This window comes from Nyctereutes procyonoides, unplaced genomic scaffold (assembly GCF_905146905.1).
Source record: "Nyctereutes procyonoides isolate TBG_1078 unplaced genomic scaffold, NYPRO_anot_genome, whole genome shotgun sequence".
Lineage (NCBI taxonomy): Eukaryota > Metazoa > Chordata > Mammalia > Carnivora > Canidae > Nyctereutes > Nyctereutes procyonoides.
This window is the reverse complement of record NW_026575133.1, coordinates 2639794-2663503: the sequence shown is the minus strand read 5'-3', so window position 1 is coordinate 2663503 and position 23710 is coordinate 2639794. Positions and strand designations below refer to the sequence as shown.

At 40.4% G+C, this 23710-nt stretch overlaps 1 protein-coding gene across 13 annotated transcripts in view; it reads right to left on the bottom strand.

The window, feature by feature from the left end:
* Nucleotides 1–22824, bottom strand: part of LCOR (ligand dependent nuclear receptor corepressor) — a 140838-nt gene extending 118014 nt beyond the window's left edge. For 4 of the 13 annotated variants that reach the window (XM_055345905.1, XM_055345911.1, XM_055345906.1 and 1 more), the window contains exons 1-2: nucleotides 21406–21553; nucleotides 21015–21088 (exon numbers count right to left, since the gene is read on the bottom strand). In XM_055345905.1, the coding sequence (XP_055201880.1) occupies nucleotides 21015–21088; nucleotides 21406–21494 (163 nt within the window). In that variant the 5' untranslated portion in view covers nucleotides 21495–21553. Of the gene's footprint in view, nucleotides 1–20606; nucleotides 20672–21014; nucleotides 21089–21405; nucleotides 21554–22140; nucleotides 22264–22678 lie in introns of those variants that run through there. The other 9 variants (XM_055345910.1, XM_055345907.1, XM_055345908.1 and 6 more) reach the window with 9 other exon arrangements.
* Between the last annotated feature and the right edge of the window lie 886 nt (nucleotides 22825–23710).

Sequence of the window (23710 nt, the reverse complement as noted above, 5' to 3'; positions counted from 1 at the left end):
ATCGAATCCCACGTCGGGCTCCTGGTGCATGGAACCTGCTTCTCCCTCTGCCTGTGTCTCTACCTCTCTCTCTCTCTCACTGTGTGCCTATCATAAATAAATAAAAATTAAAAAAAAAAAAGAAATTTCTTTAAACTGAAAAGAAAGAGCACCAATGAGCAACAAGAAAACATATGAAAGGATAAATCTCACTGGAAAAGTAAATATATAATAAAGGTAGTAGATTAATCATTTTATATTTAATATAAATATTAAAAGGCAAAACCAGTAAAAAAAAAAGAAACTAGGATTACAATAACTGGTTAAGGGATAAACAGAAAATATAAAATATGACATCAAAAACAAAATGTTGGAGAGAAACAAGGTTGAGCTTTAAAATGAGATCAAACTTAAGTTACCAACTTAAAATACTGTTATAACTTACTATATGTAAACCTCATGGTAACCACAAAGCAAAAACTTATAGTAAACACATAAAATACACAGAAAAACGAACATAAACATATCACTAAAGACAGCCATGAAACCACAAGAGAGCAAGAGAAGAAAAAAAAGAAAAGAGAAACTACAAAAATAGCCATTATTATGAATGGGGGGGGGGGGAGAAGTTAGAAGACTATATGCTGTGTATGGAAGACTTCAGACACACACACTGAAAATGAAGGGATGGAATAAGATACTCTACACAAATGGAAACTAAGAGAGTGGAATAACTATACTTATACCAGACAAAACACTTTAAAGACTGTGATAAGAGACAAAGAAAAGTGTTACAGAATGATAAAAGGGTCAATCCAACAGGAAAATAAAACATTTTTAAGTATTTATGATCTCAGGGTGTCTTGAGTAGCTCAGTGTAGTGTCCCACTCTTGGTTTTAGCTAAGGTCATGATCCCAGGGTCCTGAGACTGAGCCCCGCATGGGGCTCCATACTCAGCACAGAATTCTCGCCTTCTCTCTCTACTCCTCCCTCCATTCATGCACGTGCACACGCTATCTCTAAAATAAATAAAATCTTTTTAAAAAACACTTATACGCTCAAAATAGAAACACCTAAATATATAAAGCAAATACTAACATACCTAAAGGAAAAAGTAACAGCAATACAATAGTGATAGGGAACTTTAATAACCCACTTACATCAATGGATAGGTTATCCACACAAAATCAATAAGGAAACACTAGTACTGAGCAAACATCAGACCAGATAGTTTATTTTTTTTAAGATTTTTTAATGTATTTATTCATAGAGACACAGAGAGAGAATGAGAGGCAGAGACACAGGCAGAGGGAGAAGCAGGCTCCATGCAGAGAGCCCGACATGGGACTCGATTCAGGGTCTCCAGGATCACGCTCTGGGCTGCAGGCAGCGCTAAACCGCTGCGCCACCAGGGCTGCCCCAGACCAGATAGTTTAACAGATATTTAGAGGACATGCCATCCAAAAGCAACAAAATATACATTCTTTTCAAGTGCACATAGATCTAAGATAGATCATTTGACAGATCATTTCCCAAAACAGACCACAAAACAATTCTTAATAAATTTAAGAGGACTGAAATCATATCAAGCATCTTTCCCGATCACATGGTATGATACTAGAAACTACAGAAAGAAAACTGGAAAATTCACAAATACGTGGAAATTAAACAACATGCCAGAGCAACAAATGGGTCAAAGAAATCAAGAGAGAAATTTAAAAATATATGGAGATAAAATTAAAATATAAGTAATCGGGATCCCTGGGTGGCGCAGCGGTTTGGCACCTGCCTTTGACCCAGGGCGCGATCCTGGAGACCCGGGATCGAATCCCACATCGGGCTCCCAGTGCATGGAGCCTGCTTCTCCCTCTGCCTGTGTCTCTGCCTCTCTCTCTCTCTCTCTCTCTCTCTCTCTGTGTGTGTGTGTGACTATCATAAATAAATAGAATGTATTGTTTAAAAAAATAAATAAATAAAATAAAATAAAATAAAAGTAACCAAAAGTTATGGGATGCAGTAAAAGAAATTCTGAGAGGGAAGTTCATCGTGACAAATGCCTACCTCAAGAAACAAGAAAAGTATCAAACAATCTATTATACACTCAAGGAACTAGATAAAGAAGAACAAAGCCCACAGTTACTAGAAGGAAGCAATGGATAAATTTTGATAAACATACAACCTACTAATATTGTATCATGATGAAATAAAATATATGAACAGACTGGCTACTAGGTAAGGAGATGGAATCAGTAATCAATTACCTCAATGAACAAAGTGCAAGACCACGGAGCTCCACTGGCAAATTCTACTAAACATGCAAAAAAGAACACCAATTCTCAAACTCCTCCAAAAGATAGAAAAAGAGGGAACTCTTCCAAACTCATTTTAGGAGATCAGCACTACCCTAATAACCAAAACCAGGCAAGGATACCACAAGAAAACTACAAGCTGGGATGCCTGGGTGGCTCAGTGGTTGAGCATCTGCCTTTGGCTCAGGGCATGATCCTGGAGTCCTGGGATCGAGTCCCACATGGGACTCTCTGCATGGAGCCTGCTTACCCCTCTGCCTGTGTTTCTTCCTTTCTCTCTTGTAGTTTTCTTGTAGAAAATTACAAGCTAATCTCCCTGATGAACATAGACTGAAAAATCCTCAAAATAGTAGCAAACCAAATTCAATAATGTAGTAAAAAAAAAAAAAATCATTTACCATGATCAAGTGGGACTTATTTCAGGTTTGCAAGGGTGGCTCAACATCTACAAATCAATCAATGTAATACACTACAGTAACAAAATGAAGGTTAAAAATTATATGATCATCTCTACAGATGCAGCATTTGACAAAATTCGGCATCAATTTATGAAAAAAACTCTCAACAAAGCAGGTAAACCGGAAATATACCTCACCATAATAAAAGTCATATATGAGAAGCCACTTACTAATTTCATATTCAATGGTGAAAAGCTAAAAGCTTTTCTTCTAAGATGAAGAAAAAGATAAAGATGGCCACCATTACCACTTTTATTCAACATAGTATTAGAAATCCCAGTCAGAGCAATTAAGCAAGAAAAAGAAATAAAGGGCATTCAAATCAGAAAAGAAGAAATAAAATTACCACTATTTGCAGATACCATGATATTACACAGAGACTCCAAAAGATTCCATCAAAAACCTCTTAGAATAAATGAATCTGGAAAGGTTGCAGGATACAATACACAAAATCTGTTTCATTTGTATACATAACTAATAAACTAGCAAAAAGAAATGAAGAAAACAATCCCATTTCCAACTGCACAAGAATAAAATACTTAGCAATAAATTTAACCAAGATGATGAAATACTGAAGAAAACAAGACATTAATGAAAGAAACTGAAGACACAGATAAACAAAGATAGTCTGTGCTGCTGACTGGAAAAAATATTATTGTTAAAATGTCCACACTACCCAAGTCAACATACAGATCCAAAGCAATCCTTATCAATATTCCAATGATTTTTTACAGAAACGGAAGAATGCTGAAATTTGTATGGAACTATAAAAGACCCTGAAGAGCCAAAACAATTTTGAGAAAGAACACAGCTGGAGACATCATGCTCCTTGATTTCAAACTGCACTACAAAGCTATTAGGGATTAAAACAGTATTGTATCAGCATATAAACAGACACAAAGATCAGAGGAACAAAACAGCCCAGAAATAAACCCATGCATATATGATCAATTAATTCATGGCAAAGGAGCCAAGAATATACAATGGGGAGAGGACATTTTCTTCAACAAATAGTGCTAGAAAAACTAGACAGCCATATGTATAAAATGAAACTCCCACACCATACACAAAAATCAACTCAAAATGGATTAAAGACTTGAACATAAGATCTGAACCATAAAACTCCTAAAACTAAACAAAGGCAATAAGCTCCTTGACATCAGTCTTGGCAAATGATTTTTTTAATCTGACACCAACAACAAAAGCAACAAAAGCAACAAGTTGGACTACATTAAACCAAAAAAGCCTCTAGACAGCAAAGGAAACCATCAACAAAGTGAAAAGGCAACTTACTGAGTGGGAGAAAATATTTGCAAATGATGTGTCTGAAAAGCGGCTAATATTCAAAATGTATAAAGAAACTATAAATCAAAAAAAAAAAAAAAGAAAGAAAAAGAATCCATAAATCAAAAGTAAAAATAAAAACCCCAAACAGGGGATCCCTGGGTGGCTCAGCGGTTTGGCGCCTGCCTTTGGCCCAAGGCACGATCCTGGAGTCCCGGGATCGAGTCCCGCATCGGGCTCCCGACACGGAGCCTGCTTCTCCCTCTGCCTGTGTCTCTGCCTCTCTCTCTCTCTCTGTGTCTATCATAAACAAACAAACAAACTTAAAAAAAACAAACAATCCAATTAGGAAATGGTCAGAAAATCTAGATATACATTTTTCCAAAGAAGATATATAGATGGCTATACATAAAAAAGATGCTCTACATCATGAATCATCAGGGAAATGCAAATCAAAACTACAATGAGCTATCACCTCATACCTGTTAGAACACCCATTAAGACTAGGAATAGTAAGTGTTGGCAAGGACGTGGAGAAAAGAGAACTTCTGTGCACTGTAAACTGATGCAGCCACTATGGAAAACAGCATTAGGGAAAAAAAAGAAACCACATTTACATTATATGAAATACAAAGATAAAATTATCATTAGCCAAATGAGGCAAATCTTCTCCCACCTTGTGAGTATACAGCTACATATTCTTAGAAAAATTAGTTACATAATTTTGCATGACCTTGGGAAACTATTGCCCATTCCTTAACATTCTGCTTTGTCCTTAAAGATTAATAAATAGTCTTTATTCTGATGAACACTTTACAAGGCAACCATCTTTCAGTGCATTATTTAGTTTAGTTCTCGTGCCCCAATATGTAAAATATTTCCTAATATCATGACAACTTTTGTCATGAAATGCATGGGTCTATTCAACAATGAAAATCAACACAATTTTCCTCAAAATATTATTAGAAGGCTCTCCAAGACCTTATTTTACAGATAAGGAAACCAAGGTCCAGAGAGATTAAGTATGTTTACTCAAAACCACACAGCTATAGTCATAACCAGAACCTAGTGCTCCACCCCCAGGGTTTTCCCCACTCCACACCACTGCCTAAAATGAAACTATTTTTTACAAAGAAAAAGTATGGAGTAGTTCTATCAATTGGCAAAAAGCATACAAACAGTATTTTTGCCACCCTATTCTATAGAATGTAGCAATAAATGTGGTAATGATGTGTAAATTGCCATCACCCAAACCATTACAGAGAAGCTGTAAATATTTAGAAGTTTTGAATAGACCAAACACAATGCAACTTAAATTCCAGAGAGAAGAATCATTGTTCTTTATTACAAAAATATTTAAAAGAAACTGTTATGATGTTAAGATTGTATCTAAAAAGCGTATTTTGTGAATCAGCTTCAACAGATTTCTTTCAAATGATCTATTATTTATTAAGCAAAAAATGAAAGTCTTTGCCTCTTAGTCAATTCTCACAACCCTCCTACGCAGTATTTACTATTAATACTATTTCATATAACAATGAACTAAAATTAGTTCTCTCTATATCCCATAGTTGGTAAAGCGTGAAGATAAAATTTATACCCAGGTCTGCCTGAACCAAAGCCACATTTTGCTGTTGTTACACACAAGTGCTTCCAGAATGGGCCTTGGAATGTGATAAACAATTGGGAGAAACAATGAAAGAAATTAAACTTGTAAATGCAAAATACACTTAACAACCTCTTCCAACCTATCAAGATACAATTTTTAAAGGGTTAACTATACATGGTTAATATCTGAAAAGCACGTAAATTCATGTCTAAAATTATTTTTGTACATTATGTATTTTCTCTAGAAATACAAATGTTCTTCATGTAACTTGGATGTTACATGAAGAAAAGGAGGGCAACCCGGGTGCCTCAGCGGTTTAGCGCCGCCTTCAGCCCAGGGCCTGATCCTGGAGACCCGGGATCGAGTCCCACGTCCAGCTTCCTGCATAGAGTCTGCTTCTCCCTCTGCCTCTCTCTCTCTGTGTGTCTCTCATGAATAAATAAATAAAATCTTTGAAAAAAGAAAAAGAAAAGGAGGGGCACCTAGGTGGCTCAGTGGTTGAATATCTGCTTCAGCTCAGAGTCATGATCCCAGGGTCCTGGGATCGAGTCCTGCATCACATTTCCACATCAGGTTCCCCACAGGGAGCCTGTTTCTCCCTCTGCCTCTGTGTCTCTCATGAATAAATAAAATATTTAAAAAAATAAAAAGAAAAGGAAGACTCAATGGTTAACTTCAAAAGAGATGGCAACTTTTAAGTTTCTTAAAATTCATAAATGGACAAAAAGCAGGAGAGACAAAACTATCTGCATTGTATCAAAATAAAATTGTTTTATGAACTTAATATAAACAATCATGCAAACAGAGCAAAAAGCATTCACTAAAAAAGAAAAAGACTTCATTGAATATGTTTCATTACTGAACAGTCTAAGTTCATATCATTCTCTTAACTATAACCACCATTGTTTCCACTTCTAAAGTCATTCTCGAGCCAGGCCGGGGGGGGGGGGGTGGAAAAAAAATAATATAAAGTCATTCTCATCTCTATGAGCCTCTGAAGATCTGTTTCCCCCTAGACTAAAATACAGGCAACCCCCTCCCACTTTTCAAAAGTTTGCATTACACCATTCCACTTTTATGAAAAATGGCAAAAAGTGAAACAAACAGTGGTCAGCATTTGTTTCACAGCGAGCTGTTACAGAGGCAGTGTGCACCCTGAGCAGCTAGAGTGGCACTACCAAGCTCCTTCCGCTGAACTACACTCAGTGTCAAGCCACCATAATTTGAACTGTGTATCTGTATTTATCTCAATTTATTTCTTGCATCGATTAACAAGATGCATCCTAGGGTATCAGAAAAACCCAGGAGAGCTTATTTCTTGGGTGTGGGAATGTATAAAATTTTTTCCGTATAAAAAATTGATAATTGCTCTTTGCTCTACACCATTTCAGCTTACAAAAGGTTTCACAGTGATTGATGCTCTACTTTCAGATAAGAGAGGGGAACCTCCATATGCATACATTTATTTTAAAAGTTAATTCAAAAAAAAAAGTTAATTCAGTTTACTTAATTTGATGCATTTCCAAACATATATCTTATACACACAAAAAGAAAAAGAAACAAAGAAAAGATGGAGCTGTATAGATAAGAAAGATGAATGACAACCATACCATGAAAAAGCACGTTACTCATTCCTAAAAGAATGTTCTTGGCAGAATCCTAGGCTGCATTATTGGACCAAACATCTGAAGATACTGTATATTCTCCCATCTGAGAGCAAACATCCTTTAAGCATCAAGTTTTAGTTACTTTTTTAAGCACCAAGCTTTAAAGTATGCTACTTATTTCATACTCCATTCAAATATAATAGCAACAGTATCATTACTATTAATGCTTATACTTCTGATGAGTCACAAAAACCAGATGTTGATAGCAACATGATTTAACAGATCCTTCCTGCTTAATACAGCCCTTACTCTTTACCTTTTCTACCTGCAAATGGATATATGTTCATATTCCTCAGAAGAGTTGATATCATCTGGATGACTTGTATCTGACAAAATATGGGTTACAACAATTACTAAAGATATTCTTACATAAACATCCTTATACGGTTTCAAGAAACAATTTTTTAATGTCTGACACGTAATACATAAACATTTGTTAATCATTTAACGAGAACAAACTTTCCACTTTTTCCAAAGTAAAGTTTAAATCCTTAAAAAAAAGGAAGAAAAAGGGTAAAAGTTGTATGGGTCATCAACATCTCTGGTCCCCTGTCTTTGGCAATGTCAGTTTTTGTATTTTCTTTTAATCGATATAACTACATTAGAATAACTCTTCTTCATTAATTTACATTTTCTTGCTTTTAAAAGATCTAAATCTGTGGATAATTTAATCTTCTTGATAGTTTAACAGTCTTGACCAACACAACTCATTCAAGGTTGGACTGTAAACTATGGCCTATTGTTTTTTTAGAAAAATTAAGTCCTACAGTTTTATAGCTCCTGACAACTCCTAACTAGTCGTCTCACCTAATATGGGTAATTCCAGTTTCTCTTCTCTTTCACCCATTTATAAATGTGCTCTTGCTTTTCATCAACAAAATGTACTAATCTTTGATACAGATATTTTATTTAAGATTAAACAGAAGTTCTTTGCCTAAGGAGAAAGGGGCCTAAAGGAATGTTATCTTTTAGATAAGATTATATGTTGGTAGCCATAGCGATGGGTCTTGAAACTGCTTTCGGTAGATATACATGTGGATTTCTGACTCTCTGCATATGTCTATTTATTTTAACATGCCAAAATCTATTTTAATAAATACAAGAAACTGTATATATAGTAACATACAAAAATTAGCTGTACAAGTCTCACATGGAAAATAGCTTTATCACTCTAATCATACTTGTTCTCAAAAAAAAAAATCAATAAAGCAAAATTCTACTACCTCTTAAAAAACTGTTAGAAAATAATACATATAATTTATTTTCGTCCTGTAAATTCTTTGTTTTTTTTTTTTTTGATGTATTCTTTTTCTTGAACAGAAACCAGAGTGGCTAAAAATTTACCAATAGATAAATATAAATAAAATTTTAGTACACTATTGAACATAGGTGATATATTAAATCACTTTTTTTTAATATTTTATTTATTTACTCATGAGAGACACAGACTGAGAGAGCGAGGCAGAGACACAGGCAGAGGGAGAAGCATGCTCCTTGCAGGGAGCCCGATGTGGGACTTGATCCGGGGACTCCAGGATCACACCCTGGACCAAAGGCAGGCACTAAACCGCCGAGCCACCCAGGGATCCCTATTTTTATTTTTTTAAAGATTTTATTTATTTATGAGACACAGAGAAAGGCAGAGACATAGGCAGAGGGAGAAGCAGACTCCCCACGAGGAGCCGGATCCAGATTCTGGATCACGCCCCAAGCCAAAGGCACAGGCTCAACCACTGAGCCACTCAGGGGTAAACAAAATCTTTTTTAAAAAATATATCAGTCGTATTAAACGCTCATACAAAAATGACCAGCTGAAAGTGTTTTTTTTTAACAATAATTCTCAAAGATTTATGGACTTCTTCAGCCTATCCATAATTAAAATATTATTGTATTGTGATCAGGATACGTTAAATCAATGCTCATTTATACAAACTTTCACTACTTCCTCACCAGCTGAATGAAAACCTAACTTATGAGATTAGTACTTATATTATTAATCATTTAATTAAAAAGCCTTTCAACACAGAGACATTGTCACAAACATTTATGTTCCTCTTTTTATTCTTAGTAGAGGCAAGGAGTTTCCCGTTTTATTTTGATGGGAATTTCTCCATCACCTTTGTCACATTCTTTCTATACCTACTACTAAAGCATTTTATCTAAAACCAGTGATGTTTGAATTACCAAAACAGCATATTTTTTAAAAGATTTTTAGTAAGTAATCTCTATACCCAACGTGGGGCTCAAACCTACAACCTCAATATCAAGAGTCGCATGCTCTTCCAAATGAGCCAGCCAGGTGCCCCCAAAACTGTGTATTATTTTTAAAATTTGCCAAATCACTCCTTCTCTTTATCAGTAATTATACACAACTCAGCAACTTCCCCTTTTAACACATATTTTAAAATATTTATTGCCAGAAAATAAAAAATAAATAAAATAAAATGAAATATTTATTGCCAACTGCACCAAATCTAAGCCACAGAAGGTTAAAACTGAGAAGGCATTTGGCTAAAGTCCAGGAATCCTAAATCCTGACCCCAATCTGCTTTAACCGTTTGCCCCTCCCCCCCCACCCTTGAGTTCTCTAGGAAGGATGTGAATAGAAGAAAAAGCCAGGCACCTACATAGTCACTAGAAGGCTTTTGTTTCAAACTTCAAAGTGCTTTGAACGAGGCCAGTCCAAATGGAAGGCTCATCAAGCTTAAGGCCCAGAATCACTATCACTTAGATAGCCTTTGCTGCCATTCCTCTAGTCAGCCTATGCTCAAATCTCAGCCAATGGTGAAGAAATGCCAGTCTAGCAACATATGAAGCAAAACTTTCAGCTCAGAAACCTCCTTAGCTCTGAATATCACCAAGAAAACTAAAACACCAAGAAGCAAAGCCAAACAGTATGATAACGCAAAAGAGAAAGGGGCAAGGCATTTCAAGACAGAGAATTGAAAGAATAGTTTTGTTACCATTTATGGTAAGACTATGGACAGAGAAACCAGAATTCCTTAATGTAATATAAATCAAATATGCAATTAGAAGTTGCAAACAGGGAATCCCTGGGTGGCTTAGTGGTTTAGCGCCCGCCTTCCGCCCAGGGCGTGATCCTGGAGTCCGGGGATCAAGTCCCACATCGGGCTCCCTGGATGGAGCCTGCTTCTCCCTCAGCCTGTCTCTGCCTCTCTCTGTGGCTTTCATGAATAAATAAATAAAATCTTATTTTTAAAAAAAAGTTGCAAACAAAGAAAGAAGGGGCAACTTGGTGGAACCAAATAGGAAAGTCAAAAAGGAGAGCATATGCTTGAATGTTTAAGGTTAAAGAGCACAGGCTTTTGAATTCCAATTGTGGGTCTACCACCAATCATTAGCTAAGTGATCATGAATGAAATCCTTAATCTTTCTAAATCTGTTTCTCCACCTGTATAACAGATACTAACATCAAAGGGTTCTTGTTTGGCATATAGGAAAAGCTCAGTATCTGTTAGCTTTTCAAAAAATTAGTAAAACAAAAACTTGTTTTCTTTATAGTCAGATATATTATTTCTTTAAATTTATGTTGGGGATGGGAAGCAGAATGAGCAAGATTGTACTATACAAAAGGCTGCAAGAAAGATTCAATAGTAAATATGAAACCTGAGATTTGCTTCAAAATAATCCAGTGGGAATAAAACATTGGCCTAAAGTTGAGGTAGCTGGGGTGTTTGTTGTCTTATTCTTTCAAAATACTTTCCTACGTGTTTGAAGTTTTCCAAAATAAAAGATTTTTTTTAATTTTTCTTTAACCAATATGGTTGAAAAATAAAATTCTAGCATCCTTTCTATCTTTGACAAATCATAAATCTAAAAGATAGAAAAAAAAGAGGAAAATAGAAGTATAGAGGCAAATATCTACAAATGACCTAGAAAACATGCTTCCACTGATTGTGAAGGGGAGTGTTCGGGCAGGAACCTAAACAAATACCCAGACACATCAAACTGAATATAAACATATCTCAGTTTAACAAAGTCAACAATTCTCTCTTCTACATACATCGTACACTTCTTTTTTAAATTTGTATAAACCAGTATTTAAGTATTATTTAAGTATTAACCAGTATTTAAGTATTTAACCAGTATTACTTAAGTATTAACCAGTTAATTTATCTAAGTAATCTCTACACCCAACATGGGGCTCAAATTCAGGAGCCCAACATCAAGAGTTGCATGCTACTCCAACTAAGCCAGCCAGGCACCCCTAAACCAGTAATTCTAAACATATTAGTAGAGCATACTGCTTATGTTAAATTAGATGTGAGTTCTGCTATAAAATAAAATTTCATTGTGGAAAATTCACATTTTCACATGTGGGATTTCCTTTTACTAAGCAATATACACCCTATAGATTCTTTTAAAATTAGTTTTTCTTCCCCTTCACATTATGCATCTAGGAGAGAGAGAACAGGCCAAACCTCTAAAAAGCAAACTAGCAAGAGAAACACAGTAATCATTTATTGATGATAATGATGGTAAAAAATGATTCAGACTTTATGAAAAGTAAGCCAATAGATCAAATAACGGTTACAGACTATCTAGTATTACTAATGAGAAACATAAGTCTTGAGGTGTTAGCATATTTAACAGAGCTAGAAAACTACTATGTAACTTCATATAGCATTTGCAGCAAGTTAAATAAAAAGTTTGCTTCTGGGATCCCTGGGTGGCGCAGCGGTTTGGCGCCTGCCTTTGGCCCAGGGCGCGATCCTGGAGACCCGGGATCGAATCCCACATCGGGCTCCCGGTGCATGGAGCCTGCTTCTCCCTCTGCCTATGTCTCTGCCTCTCTCTCTTTCTCTCTCTGTGACTATCATAAATAAATAAAAATTAAAAAAAAAAAATTTGCTTCTGAGAGAGTTCCATTCTGTGTTTTACCTGATAAGTTAGGTAAATATTTCAAACGTTAAAATATCATACAATTTTTCTGTGGATAAAAGGAAGCATTTATGGTAAGGGAAATCCCCTGATTGCTTCAACAAGAGTTATTACTCAGTGTTTCCCAACTGACCAATTATTTTTTAATACCCATCTTTATCTTCCTACATTCCTAAATAAAGGCAATAAGAATATGTATGTAAAAGAAGGGCTTTTTTTTATTTTTATTTTATAAAGAAGGGCTTTTTTTTTTAAGATTTTATTTATTTATTCATGAGAGACACAGAGAGAGAGAGAGAGAGAGAGAGAGAGAGAGAGAGAGAGAGAGGGCAGAGACACAGGCAGAGGGAGAAGCAGGCTCCAAGCAGGGAGCCTGATGTGGGACTCGATCCAGGGTCTCCAGGATCACACCCTAGGCTGCAGGCAGCGCTAAACCGCTGCGCCACCGGGCTGCCCAAAGAAGGGCTTTTTAAGTATAAAACATGCTATGTAGATATAGGTGGGTGCTATGTTGATGCGGGTGACACCATTAAAATATTTTTCTAAAGCCTTCTATATGTCAGGTGTTGGAGAGTTTAAAATCTTGTGAAATAACTCTGCTTCTATATGATCCGGTTCAAACTTTGTAAAACAACTGTGATAGACTTTTAATGATTTAGAAGTTATAAGAAATACTCCCTTACTTCAAATGGTAAAGTACAATTACAGTTTTGAATAAAACTCTAAGATACAATTGAGTAAATTTTCTCACTAGTAGAAAATATTTGAAACATAATTTGTTTCCAAATACCAAAACCTCAAACATAAGTCTATAAATTACTGTTACATCCATTTTTTTCTTATAGCCATTCCCTTTGACTTATCCTGCACTTACAATTCAAAAAGTACACATTACCCAAAACTGAATTTTAAGAACTTGATTATTATAAGGTCACTCAACAAAAACTGGCTTTATACATGTAACTTTCTTAGACTGCATAACATGCAGAAAACTGATTATGTGATAAATCAAAAGAATCCATAACCCATAACCAAAAGAATCCAATCCATTTCTCTTTAACAAAAAATAAACATGTGGAGCAAAAGGAAAAAAGGCAAGACAAAAAATTATTACAAGGTATTAACCATACAGCCTAACATACCCCTCACAATCCATTAAGTAAAGGATTCTCAGACTAATTCTCCCACTTACATCCTAAGATTCTCAATTTTTTTTAAGACATCATTACACCAGACACTTTGTGACACCAAATCTAACCAATTCAAAAATCTGAGAAACTGACACTAACCACAAAATTCAAAAGTCTTTTAAAACAGTATAGTTTAGGGTGGCTCAGTAGTTGAGCGTCTGCCTTCAGCTCAGAGTGTGATCTTGGAGTCCTGGGATCAAGTCCCACATTGGGCTCCCAGCATGGAGCCTGCTTCTCTGCCTCTCATGAATAAATAAATAAAATATTTTTTAAAAAATAAATAAAACAGCTGAGGGAAGTCAATCAGAGAAGGACAAACATTATATGTTCTCATTCATTTGGGGAATATAAATAGTGAAAGGGAATATAAGGGAAGGGAGAAGAAGTGTGTGTGAAATATCAGAAAGGGAGACAGAACATAAAGACTCCTAACTCTGGGAAACAAACTAGGGGTGGTGGAAGGGGAGGAGGGCAGGGGGTGGGGGTGAATGGGTGACGGGCACTGAGGGGGGCACTTGACGGGATGAGCACTGGGTGTTATTCTGTATGTTGGCAAATTGAACACCAATAAAAAATTTATCATTAAAATAATAAATAAATAAATAAATAAATAAATAAATAAATAATAAATGGTATAGTTTAGTACCAGAAAATAAAGTCATACAATAACTTGCAATAAATACAACCTACCAAATATCTGAGTTTCATAAAATGCAACCAAAAAGTACAATCTTAAATTTCAAAAATACTGCTATTGGGGCACCTGGGTAGTTCAGCTGGTTAAGAACTGGCCTTCAGCTCAGATCAGGATCCAAGGGTTCTGGGATCAAACCCTGAATCAGGCTCCCTGCTCAGCAGAGCCTGCTTCTCCTTCTCCCTCTGCTGCTCTCCCTGCTTGTGCTCTATCAAATAAATAAATAAATAAATAAATAAATAAATAAATAAATAAATAAATAAATAAATAAATAAATAAATAGAAGCTAGTATTGTACAGATTCCTCTCACTACTCAAACTCAGAATAGATTCAGACAAAATATCTATATAAAGGTATCTATCGGGGATCCCTGGGTGGCTCAGCGGTTTAGCGCCTGCCTTTGGTCCAGGGCGTGATCCTGGAGTCCCAGGATCAATTCCCACATCAGGCTCCCTGCATGGAGCCTGCTCTGTCTCTGCCTGTGTCCCTGTCTGTCTGTCTCTCTCTCTCTCTCTCTCTCTCTCTGTCTCTCAAGAATAAATCTTTTTTTTAAAAAAAAGGTATCTAGGGATCCCTGGGTGGCGCAGCGGTTTGGCGCCTGCCTTTGGCCCGGGGCGCGATCCTGGAGACCCAGGATCGAATCCCACGTCGGGCTCCCGGTGCATGGAGCCTGCTTCTCCCTCTGCCTATGTCTCTGCGCCTCTCTCTCTCTCTCCCTCTCTGTGACTATCATAAGTAAATAAAAAAATTAAAAAAAAAAAAAAAAAAGGTATCTATCTGTAGCCAAACTTTTGTTATTAGTACTCAAAACTCAAGCATGGAACAGATTTAAATAATGTGGTTTACCACATTTTCTGAACTTGATATATAAACCCTCACCAGAGAAAGGCAGGAATTTCGAAGACTTGGATAGCAAAGTATACCTGTGCTGTGACACAACTCCAACAAATAACCAGCAATTTTGGGGTCCCTGGCTGGCTCAGTCAGTAGAGCATGCAACTCTTGATCTTGGTTGGGATCGTGAGTTCAAACCCCACGTTGGGTGTAGAGATTACTTAAAAAAGCAACATGGGGGCACATGGGTGACTCAGTCAGTTAAGCTTCAGACTCTTGGTTTTGGCTCAGATAATGATCCCAGGATTATGAGATCTAGCTCCAAGTGGACCTCTGTGCTCAATACAGTGTTTGCTTGAGAGTCTCTCCCTTTCCCTCTTCCCTTTCTAGCCCTCCCCTTCCTTGTGCTCTCTAAAATAAATAAAATCGGGGCAGCCCCAGTGGCCCAGGGGATTCGCGCTGCCTTCAGCCTGGGATACAATGCTGGAGACCTGGGATCGAGTCCCACTTGGGCTCCCTACACGGAGCCTGCTTCTCCCTCTACCTGTGTCTCTGTCTGCCCCTCTCTCTCTCTCTCTCTCTCTCTCTCTCTCTGTCTGTTATGAATAAATAAAAATGAAATCCGGGATCCCTGGGTGGCGCAGCGGTTTGGCGCCTGCCTTTGGCCCAGGGCGCGATCCTGGAGACCTGGGATAGAATCCCACATCGGGCTTCCGGTGCATGGAGCCTGCTTCTCCCTCTGCCTGTGTCTCTGCCTCTCTCTCTCTCTATCATAAATAAATAAAAATAAATAAATAAATAATAAAAATAAAGAAAATAAAAATGAAATCTAAAAACAATTTTATAAATAAATAAAAATCGGGCATCCCGAGTGGCTCAGCGGTTTAGCGCTGCCTTCAGCCCAGGGCCTGATCCTGGAGACCTGGGATCGAGTTCCACGTCAGGCTCCCTGCATGGAGCCTGCTTCTCCCTCTGCCTGTGTCTCTGCCTCTCTCTCTCTCTCTCTCTCTCTCTCTGTGTCTCTTATGAATAAAGAAAATCTTAAAAAAAAAAAGACAATAACAAGTGTCAGCAAGGTGGTGGAGAAACTGGAATCCTCATACATTGCTGGTAGGAATGTAAAACAGGGACTGCAGCTGGTTTAGAAAACAGTTTGGAACGAATGAATGAATAAAAAATAAATAAAGCCCCTGGGTGGCTCAGTCAGTTAAGCAGCTGCCTTCAGCTAAGGTCATGATCTCTGGGTCCTGAGAGACTGAGCCCTGCTGAGCAAGGAGTCTGCTTCTCCCTCTGTGCTCTCGCTCTTGCTCTCTCAGGTAAATTGATAGAATATTTTTAAAAAAACTAAAGAAGTTTGGCAGTTCCTCAAACATTAAGTTATATGACCCAGGAATTTAACTCTTAAATACACACTCAAGAAAAGTGAAAACAAATGTTCACAGAAATATAATTCACAACAGGCAAAAAGGGGAAACAATACCATTGCCCACCAACTGATGAATGCTAAACATAGTATGTCCATACAATTGCAATATTACTTAGCCATAGAAAGCACTTAGCCATAGAAAGCACTAAGTGCTGATACATGCTACAACATTACAACATGGATAAATCTTAAAAACATGCTAAGAAGTCAGACACAAAAGGCCATATATATTGTATGATTACATTTATATGAAATATAGAAGACTGACAGAAAGCAGATTGGGGATGCCAATGGCTGGGGTCACAGATGGAATGGGAAATAACTGCTAATGGGCATGGGGTTTCTTTTTTGGGTAATGAAAGTGTTCTGGAATTATATAGCGATTTTTTTTAATATTTATTTATTTATTCGTGACAGACATAGGGAGAGAGAGAGAGAGAGAGAGAGAGAGAGAGGCAGAGACACAGGCAGAGGGAGAAGCAGGCTCCATGCCAGGAGCCCGACGGGAGACTCAATCCCGGGACTCCAGGATCGCGCCCTGAGCCAAAGGCAGGCGCGCTAAAACGCTGAGCCACCCAGGGATCCCCTATATAGTGATGTTTAAACAATGTAGTGAATAAACTAAAATTACTGAATTGTAATATTGTAAAAGGGTGAATCTTAAAGTATGTAAATTATACCTCAATTGAAAAAAAGAAAAACTTCAGGGTACAAACCACCGTATTGGAATATTTCCTGCATACAAGAGACTTACAATCAGCTAATAATTCACACTGGGATTATCCCCAAAACAATGTGCCATTGTAAGGAACAGTAAAAGGATTTTTTAAAATACTCGCAAATAGAGTAGAAGATAATTTGGAGAGTAGTGATGGTAAGGTTTTAACCTGAAATTACTAAACAACAGCTTTGTTTATTAACATCTAGCCAATATCCAGATTCCGTACAACAGATGGGTAGACATAAAGAAATTAAGAATCAAAAGAGAAGTTCTGAGGCATATCAAAACAAATCAAACCCCTTTGCTGAGCTTCACAGCCAGCTTGCAAATCAGCAAAGAAAATCAATCTCATTATTTAACATATACCTGTATTTGCCACGAAAAATGCTTTTGGACTATGTTTGCAAATACCAAATGCAATCTTTAAGGATGAATATTTGGCAATACAAGAGATGTTTCAAGAATACATATACCAGGGATCCCTGGGTGGCGCAGCGGTTTGGCGCCTGCCTTTGGCCCAGGGCGCGATCCTGGAGACCCGGGATCGAATCCCATGTCGGGCTCCCGGTGCATGGAGCCTGCTTCTCCCTCTGCCTGTGTCTCTGCCTCTCACTCTCTCTCTCTGTGTGACTATCATAAATAAATAAAAATTTATAAAAAAAAAAAAAAAAAAAAAAAAAAAAAAAAAAAAGAATACATATACCACTGATTTTAGACAACTGCAAAAATAGGTTTTGAGCAATGTAATAAAGTACAGCCTCCAAATGAGAAGAGACAGTTTTGTATAACATCATTCCCGTGAAGGTGATTTAAAAAACAATTATGTGTCATTGTTGAGTTCCAAAATGAAATCTTCAAATAAAGGAAACATTCATCTCCTGAGCTAAGGAGTGAAATGCAATGTAAACCCCCAAGGTGCGTAACAAAGAGACCCCACTTTTTAACCTGCATTAGAAAATCCTTTTGCAAAAGCTACTTTTGCAAACCTATCATCTATACATCCCCTACATGAATCACGGTCTCATCTCATTCTTCTTTGCCACTTTTGCTTATTTGTTTTCTCTGGACAGGAGTGACTCTTCTGTATTCATCAAATAACGCTAAAATCTGCCACCTTCTTCATGAAGCCTTCCTACATCATTTCGAGAGATTTCTTTCACTTTTAAACACCCCTAGGACTTGCTTGCGCCACAGTATGGCACATTTTGCCTTGTACTATTATTGAACACACTATATTTTCTCTAAGTACTAAAAGTTCCTGAAGATTAGGGTAGATTCCCCAATACTGTCATCTGCCCACAGCAGATTCAAAATTAAATGAAGTCCTTACCTAAACCGCCTTTGATTCCTAAAAACAGCACTAATATAAGTAGCTAAGTAATTATGTGGGTGCTCAGAGATGGCAAGTCCCCACAGACACTGAACACCTAATTCTCACTCTGAAAAAAATTACAGGCCATCCAGTATAGCCCATAAGGCTAAATAAAAAAGAAAGAAAAGAAAAGAAAAGGAAGAAAAAAGGCATTATTCAGAGATTTCCTAGAATTGTTCTGATTACCAGCACATCTGAGGGAATCAGGGCAATATGAAATAACTATGTTAAGTCAAAGAGACTTAATTAACTCTGCTATCCTTTTCAGCCAAGCTAGAGCTAAGGTGAAATCAGCAAAACTTTCCCTACATTGAGAAGAGCTTTTTAAGAATACAGCAAGGATGAGGAGCAGCCAAGCAAAAGGTTACATCACACCAAGCAACATAGAGAACCTCAATCTTCTTGAAATATGGACTGCCATAGTCTCAGAGGACACCTTAATAATCACCTGGTTACCAAATATCCATCTTGATTGATCATAATCACTGTCTGAAACTGCTGACTCCAATTCAACTAAAATGTAATAATGGAAACACAAACACCTCCAACAATCCTGATGCACCCACTACAAACCCCCCAAAATAAAAGAATTAGATTTTGGGAATAAATGAGAATTAAAAATGAATTCATTTTAAATCCAAAGACTGCTGTAAATTAAGTATCATTTAGAAACCAAATGACCCTCAAGTACTAAGATAATCAGTCAACAGAATCAAATAGAAGGTTAACTGTTCAGAACCAATCTCATTAAAATAAAACGAGGAATTATTTCGTCTGCTAGTGACAAACCACATAGCTGCCTTTTCCTTGTATGAGAATCACTGCTAACCTTTATAAGTAAAGAAAGTTAACACTACTATTGATTTACTTAGAACCCTTCTTAAAGAAATTACATATAATAAAAGAGAAAATATGAAACCCAATTGATTTTAGCTGTGAGACTATCAACTATGTATTACTCCTCTGCCCTCTGGACTTTAAATATCTCCTGAACTTTACCACCTTCAAAGTGGAAATTTGGAGTTAAAAGTATGTTTTAAGAAAACTGAGGACTAGATTAAAACCCCCCTACAAAAAAAAACAAATCAAAATTTGATATTCATATATTTACACAATTTTGTTGTCATTAAGAGAAAAGAAAAAATAAAATACAACCTTGTCAAGCAGCAATAAGTAACCATTAACACTCGCAATGACCGATAAAAAGGGGGCCTGAGGCAGAAGGCAAGGTATTCAAAGCAAACAGAATAAGACCAACAACGCGTTAAAACCATCTAAACTAGAGTAACAGTAACTTAAGGAATCTACAGGGCTAAGTCAATTTCAAAATCTTTTAAAAACTAAAAAGCCCTACTGAAAAAACCAATCATGAAAAAAAGAGAAATAAATACAAGAACTAAAAATTCTTCAAACTAATTTCACGATTTTATATTCATAATTCTGAAAACGCACTAATTTCACTCTTCTCAAAACCTACATGCCTTCATAAACTCATATGATGGTTATAATAAGTAATTCAAAATGAGCTTAATCTGATGTAACATTTTAGCAAATGTACTAGAGATTTGAAAAAAATACAAGCAGAGACACAGTAAATGATAACCGATAACCAAAAGGCTTTTTGGAGAGCAGAGCTGGGCTTGGATTGGCAGGAGGGAAAATTTAAAATACATCCACAAGTCAGCTTATATAAAAAAAAAAAATTGATTCGTGCCTTTATTACTTACATAAGCGTATTTTACAAATGTACTTTTAACCTGTGGACAACCCAAGGGATATCAGATACCTTAAAGGGTTGCTGCCTATTTTAATTTCGATGTTACAGCCTAAACGTTTAACAAAATTCACATAGATCTTCATAATGAAACACTTCAGAAATGGAAAGGCTTATATTCTCTAGGTAAAGGTTACCTTATGTTTCACTTAAAGTTTCAGTTTTGCTTTTTAATCTATTACAGAAAACATCTCTTGTGGGACATTGTAAAGGGCATACCCTCCTGTCAAGCCAGAAAGCTCAAACACAAAGACACCGAGCTAACCAAGTGCTGTAATTCTTCCAAACTGAGCCTCTCCACACCCCCTCCACCCTTCCCCCCAACAGATATGTCTATTAAATCAGTGTCTGTTCTCCCCCTCGCACAACAAAGAGAACTTCTCACCGCATGAAATTGCCGCTGAATGGACACCAGAAAGCAGGATTTGCATAATTCCTTCCAACGAAACCCTGTCGGGAAGGAGGGGATGAGGGGCCCAAGCGTACGGATAGAATCTCCTAGATTCTGCTGGGGAAGACCTGGTTCCCAAGAATATTCCCCACGGGGGGAGAAGGGGAAAAGGGGCTGGAATTCTGCGCCTCCCCGAAGACCGGGCCTGCGGGACGGAGGAGCACGAGAAAGCATCTCCCCACGCAGCAGCAGCAGCAGCAGCAGCAGCAGCAGCAGCAGCAGCAGCAGCACCGCACCAAAGATGGGGAAATAACAATGCTGGGGGACAGGAGAGTCAGACACAAGGATGGACTGGGGCTAGGGGGCGGCGGGCGGAGCGGAGACACCACACGGGCCACTTACTTTTTGGAGGGGGGTTAAATATATGAGTTAAGCCCTTATGGTCCCGCCGGCCGCCGCACAGAGGGAAACGGGACCTTGGGAGAGAAAAACAGACAAAACACACAGTGTGAGAGGCGCAGCTCAGCCGCCCGGCCCCTCCCGGGGCGCCCCCGTCCACACTCCCTCCTGCCCGTGGGGAAAGGGCCAGCCGGGGCCCGGGAGGCTGGGGGACTCGGCGGTGGGCGGCGAGGCTCTCGGCGAGGCTCTCGGCGAGGCTCTCGGCGAGGCGGCGGCTCCAGCAAATCCCTCGGGAGGGGACAAGAGCGACCCCCGCTCCGGCTTCTCGGTCGGACCCGGTTCCACCCCCTTCCGCCCCGCCGCGCACACACCGAACACAAATACACACACACACCGACCCGAGCGTCGAGGATTAACTCCCCGGCCGCCGCCGCCGCCGCCGCCGCCCGCAGAGGAAGTGCAGCCGCTGCCCCCCGCGGCCATGACACCCTACTTGGCTCGGTCAGGCGGACCCGGGGCCTGTGACAGCTCCGGCTCCCTCCGCCCCCATCTCCACCTCACGCCTCGCACACGCCCGAGCGCCGGGCGCCCGCCCGCCCGCCGCCGCCGCCGCCGCCGCCGCGTGCACGCGGGGACCCGGGCGCGCGCCGCCGCCGCGCGTGGGGGAGGGGAGGGGAGGGGAGGGGAGGGGAGGCGCCCGCCGAGCGGAGGCGGCGGCCGAGCGCGGCCCCCACCACCCCCGGCCCGGGTGCCCGGCTCCGCAGCGCCCGAGGCGGCGCCCCCGGTCTAGTGGCAGCGCCGCGGGGCGAGCTTCCACAATAAGCCGGCGGCGGCGCCGGGCCGCCGGGCGGGGAGGAGGGGCGGACAGGGGAGGGAAGGGACACGCGCTCCCGCCCGAGAGCCCGCCCCGGGGAAGGCGCGCGGAGGGGAGGGGAGGGGAGGGGCCGGGGAGAGCCCGCCCGGAGGTCGCGCGCGCCCGCGCTCCGGGGGGTGGGGGAGGGGGACGCCCGAGCCAAAGAGGGCGGGCGGGCCGGGGCGGCAATTGCCCGTGCCCCGGCTCCCTCCCTCGTCCGGGGCAGCCGGTGGCGGGGCGGCCCGAGGGCCGGAGGCGGCCGGGGGAGGGTCTCACCTACACAGTGAATGAGCTTGTGGCGCCACGAGTCCAGTTCCTGCCGAAAGCCGCGTCTCTCAACGGAGCATTGCTGCCGCCTACACACCCTCGCCATCTTCTGCCGCCCGCCCGGCCCTGCCTCCGCCGCGGCCCCGCGCACGCCCAGCCGCGTCGCCCGGGGCCGCGCACGCACCCGAGGCCTGGGCGTCGCGCCTCCCGCCGGGGGCGGCGCGGGGGCAGGGCCGGCCTCACCTCGCCGTGGCCCCGGCGCGGTCGGCGGGGCGCTCGGGCGTGCGCCGGCGGCGAGCTCGGGGGGCTGCGCGGCCGCTCGGCGTGCGGTGTCGGCGCCTGTGCGCCGCGGGCCCCCCGCCGCCCCGCCACCCCGCCGCCCCGCCGCCCCGCCGCCCCGCCGCCCCGCCGCGCCGCCGCCCAGGGAGGCTCCTGCCCGGAGCAGCCGCTCGCGCCGCCCCCGGCGCGCCCCACGGCCGCCGCTGCCCTTCCTCGCCCTTCCCGGAACTTTTTGTCTCTCAGACGAGCCCCGTTTATCACTTCTAACCTGCCTATCGCCCGACACCAACTGTTGCGAGTTGCGCGGTAACTGCGTCTCTGAACTTCGCGGCCACAACTGCTCCTCCCGGGAACCTGTTGGAGAGGCCGAGTTCAGAGTAAATGCCCGGGGGCGCCGGGGCGGCTCAGGCCGCGATCCCGGGATCCCTGCACGGAGCCTGCTGCTCCCTCCGCCTAGGTCTCTCCGCTGCCTCCTTCTCTGAGTCTCATAAATAAATAAAATCCTAAAAAAAAAAAAAAGAAAGAAAAAAAAAAAAGGATAAATGCCCGGATGCCCGTGGAGGCACTGAGCCCCAGAGTTTTTATTAAAAACTGAAGCGGATCTCATTTATTAAGTCATCGAAAGACCTGGCCAATGTTTGCACACCCAGCAAAAACGGAATCAAGCGTTTTAAACAGAAAACTGAGAGGGTCCTACTAGCAAGGCTGAGCATAGGCGAGATTCTCCAGGTGGCACATTCAAAACCTCTCCTGTGGGTGTAGAAAGAGGTTTAAGAAAATTGTGTCAAAATGAGAATGGTATTTCAAAAAGAAGGTTGAATTAGCAATACTTAAAGCGGAGTGCTGGAAAGTGGCATGATTCCGTATTTCTGGAGACACTCGAATATTTTCAATGATGAAAGGGATTTTCAGGTGAAAACCTTGGGATGATTAAATCACCCTGCGTAGAGCACTACCTGTTCCGTTTAAACATTATTCTGATCTGAATGACCTGTTATTTGGGACAGAAAGAGAAAAGAGAAAATGGAACAAAAGGAGAAAGCAGGGGAATGAGGGGTGCAGGGACAGAATACAAAAACAAAAAAAAAAAGGGGAGGGGGAATAGGTCCCTCTTTACCAATAAACCCAGTACCCAGGATTTTTTTTTTTTTTACCTCTTCCTCATCTTTGGGGTTTAAGCTTAAAGACGGTGTATTCCTGCTTTTAGATATATAAATTTAATGTGAAGAGTTAATTTTAATTACTGTAATAGGCAAAACAAACTCATTAAATACTTGCAGGCAAGAATCACATTGGTGTA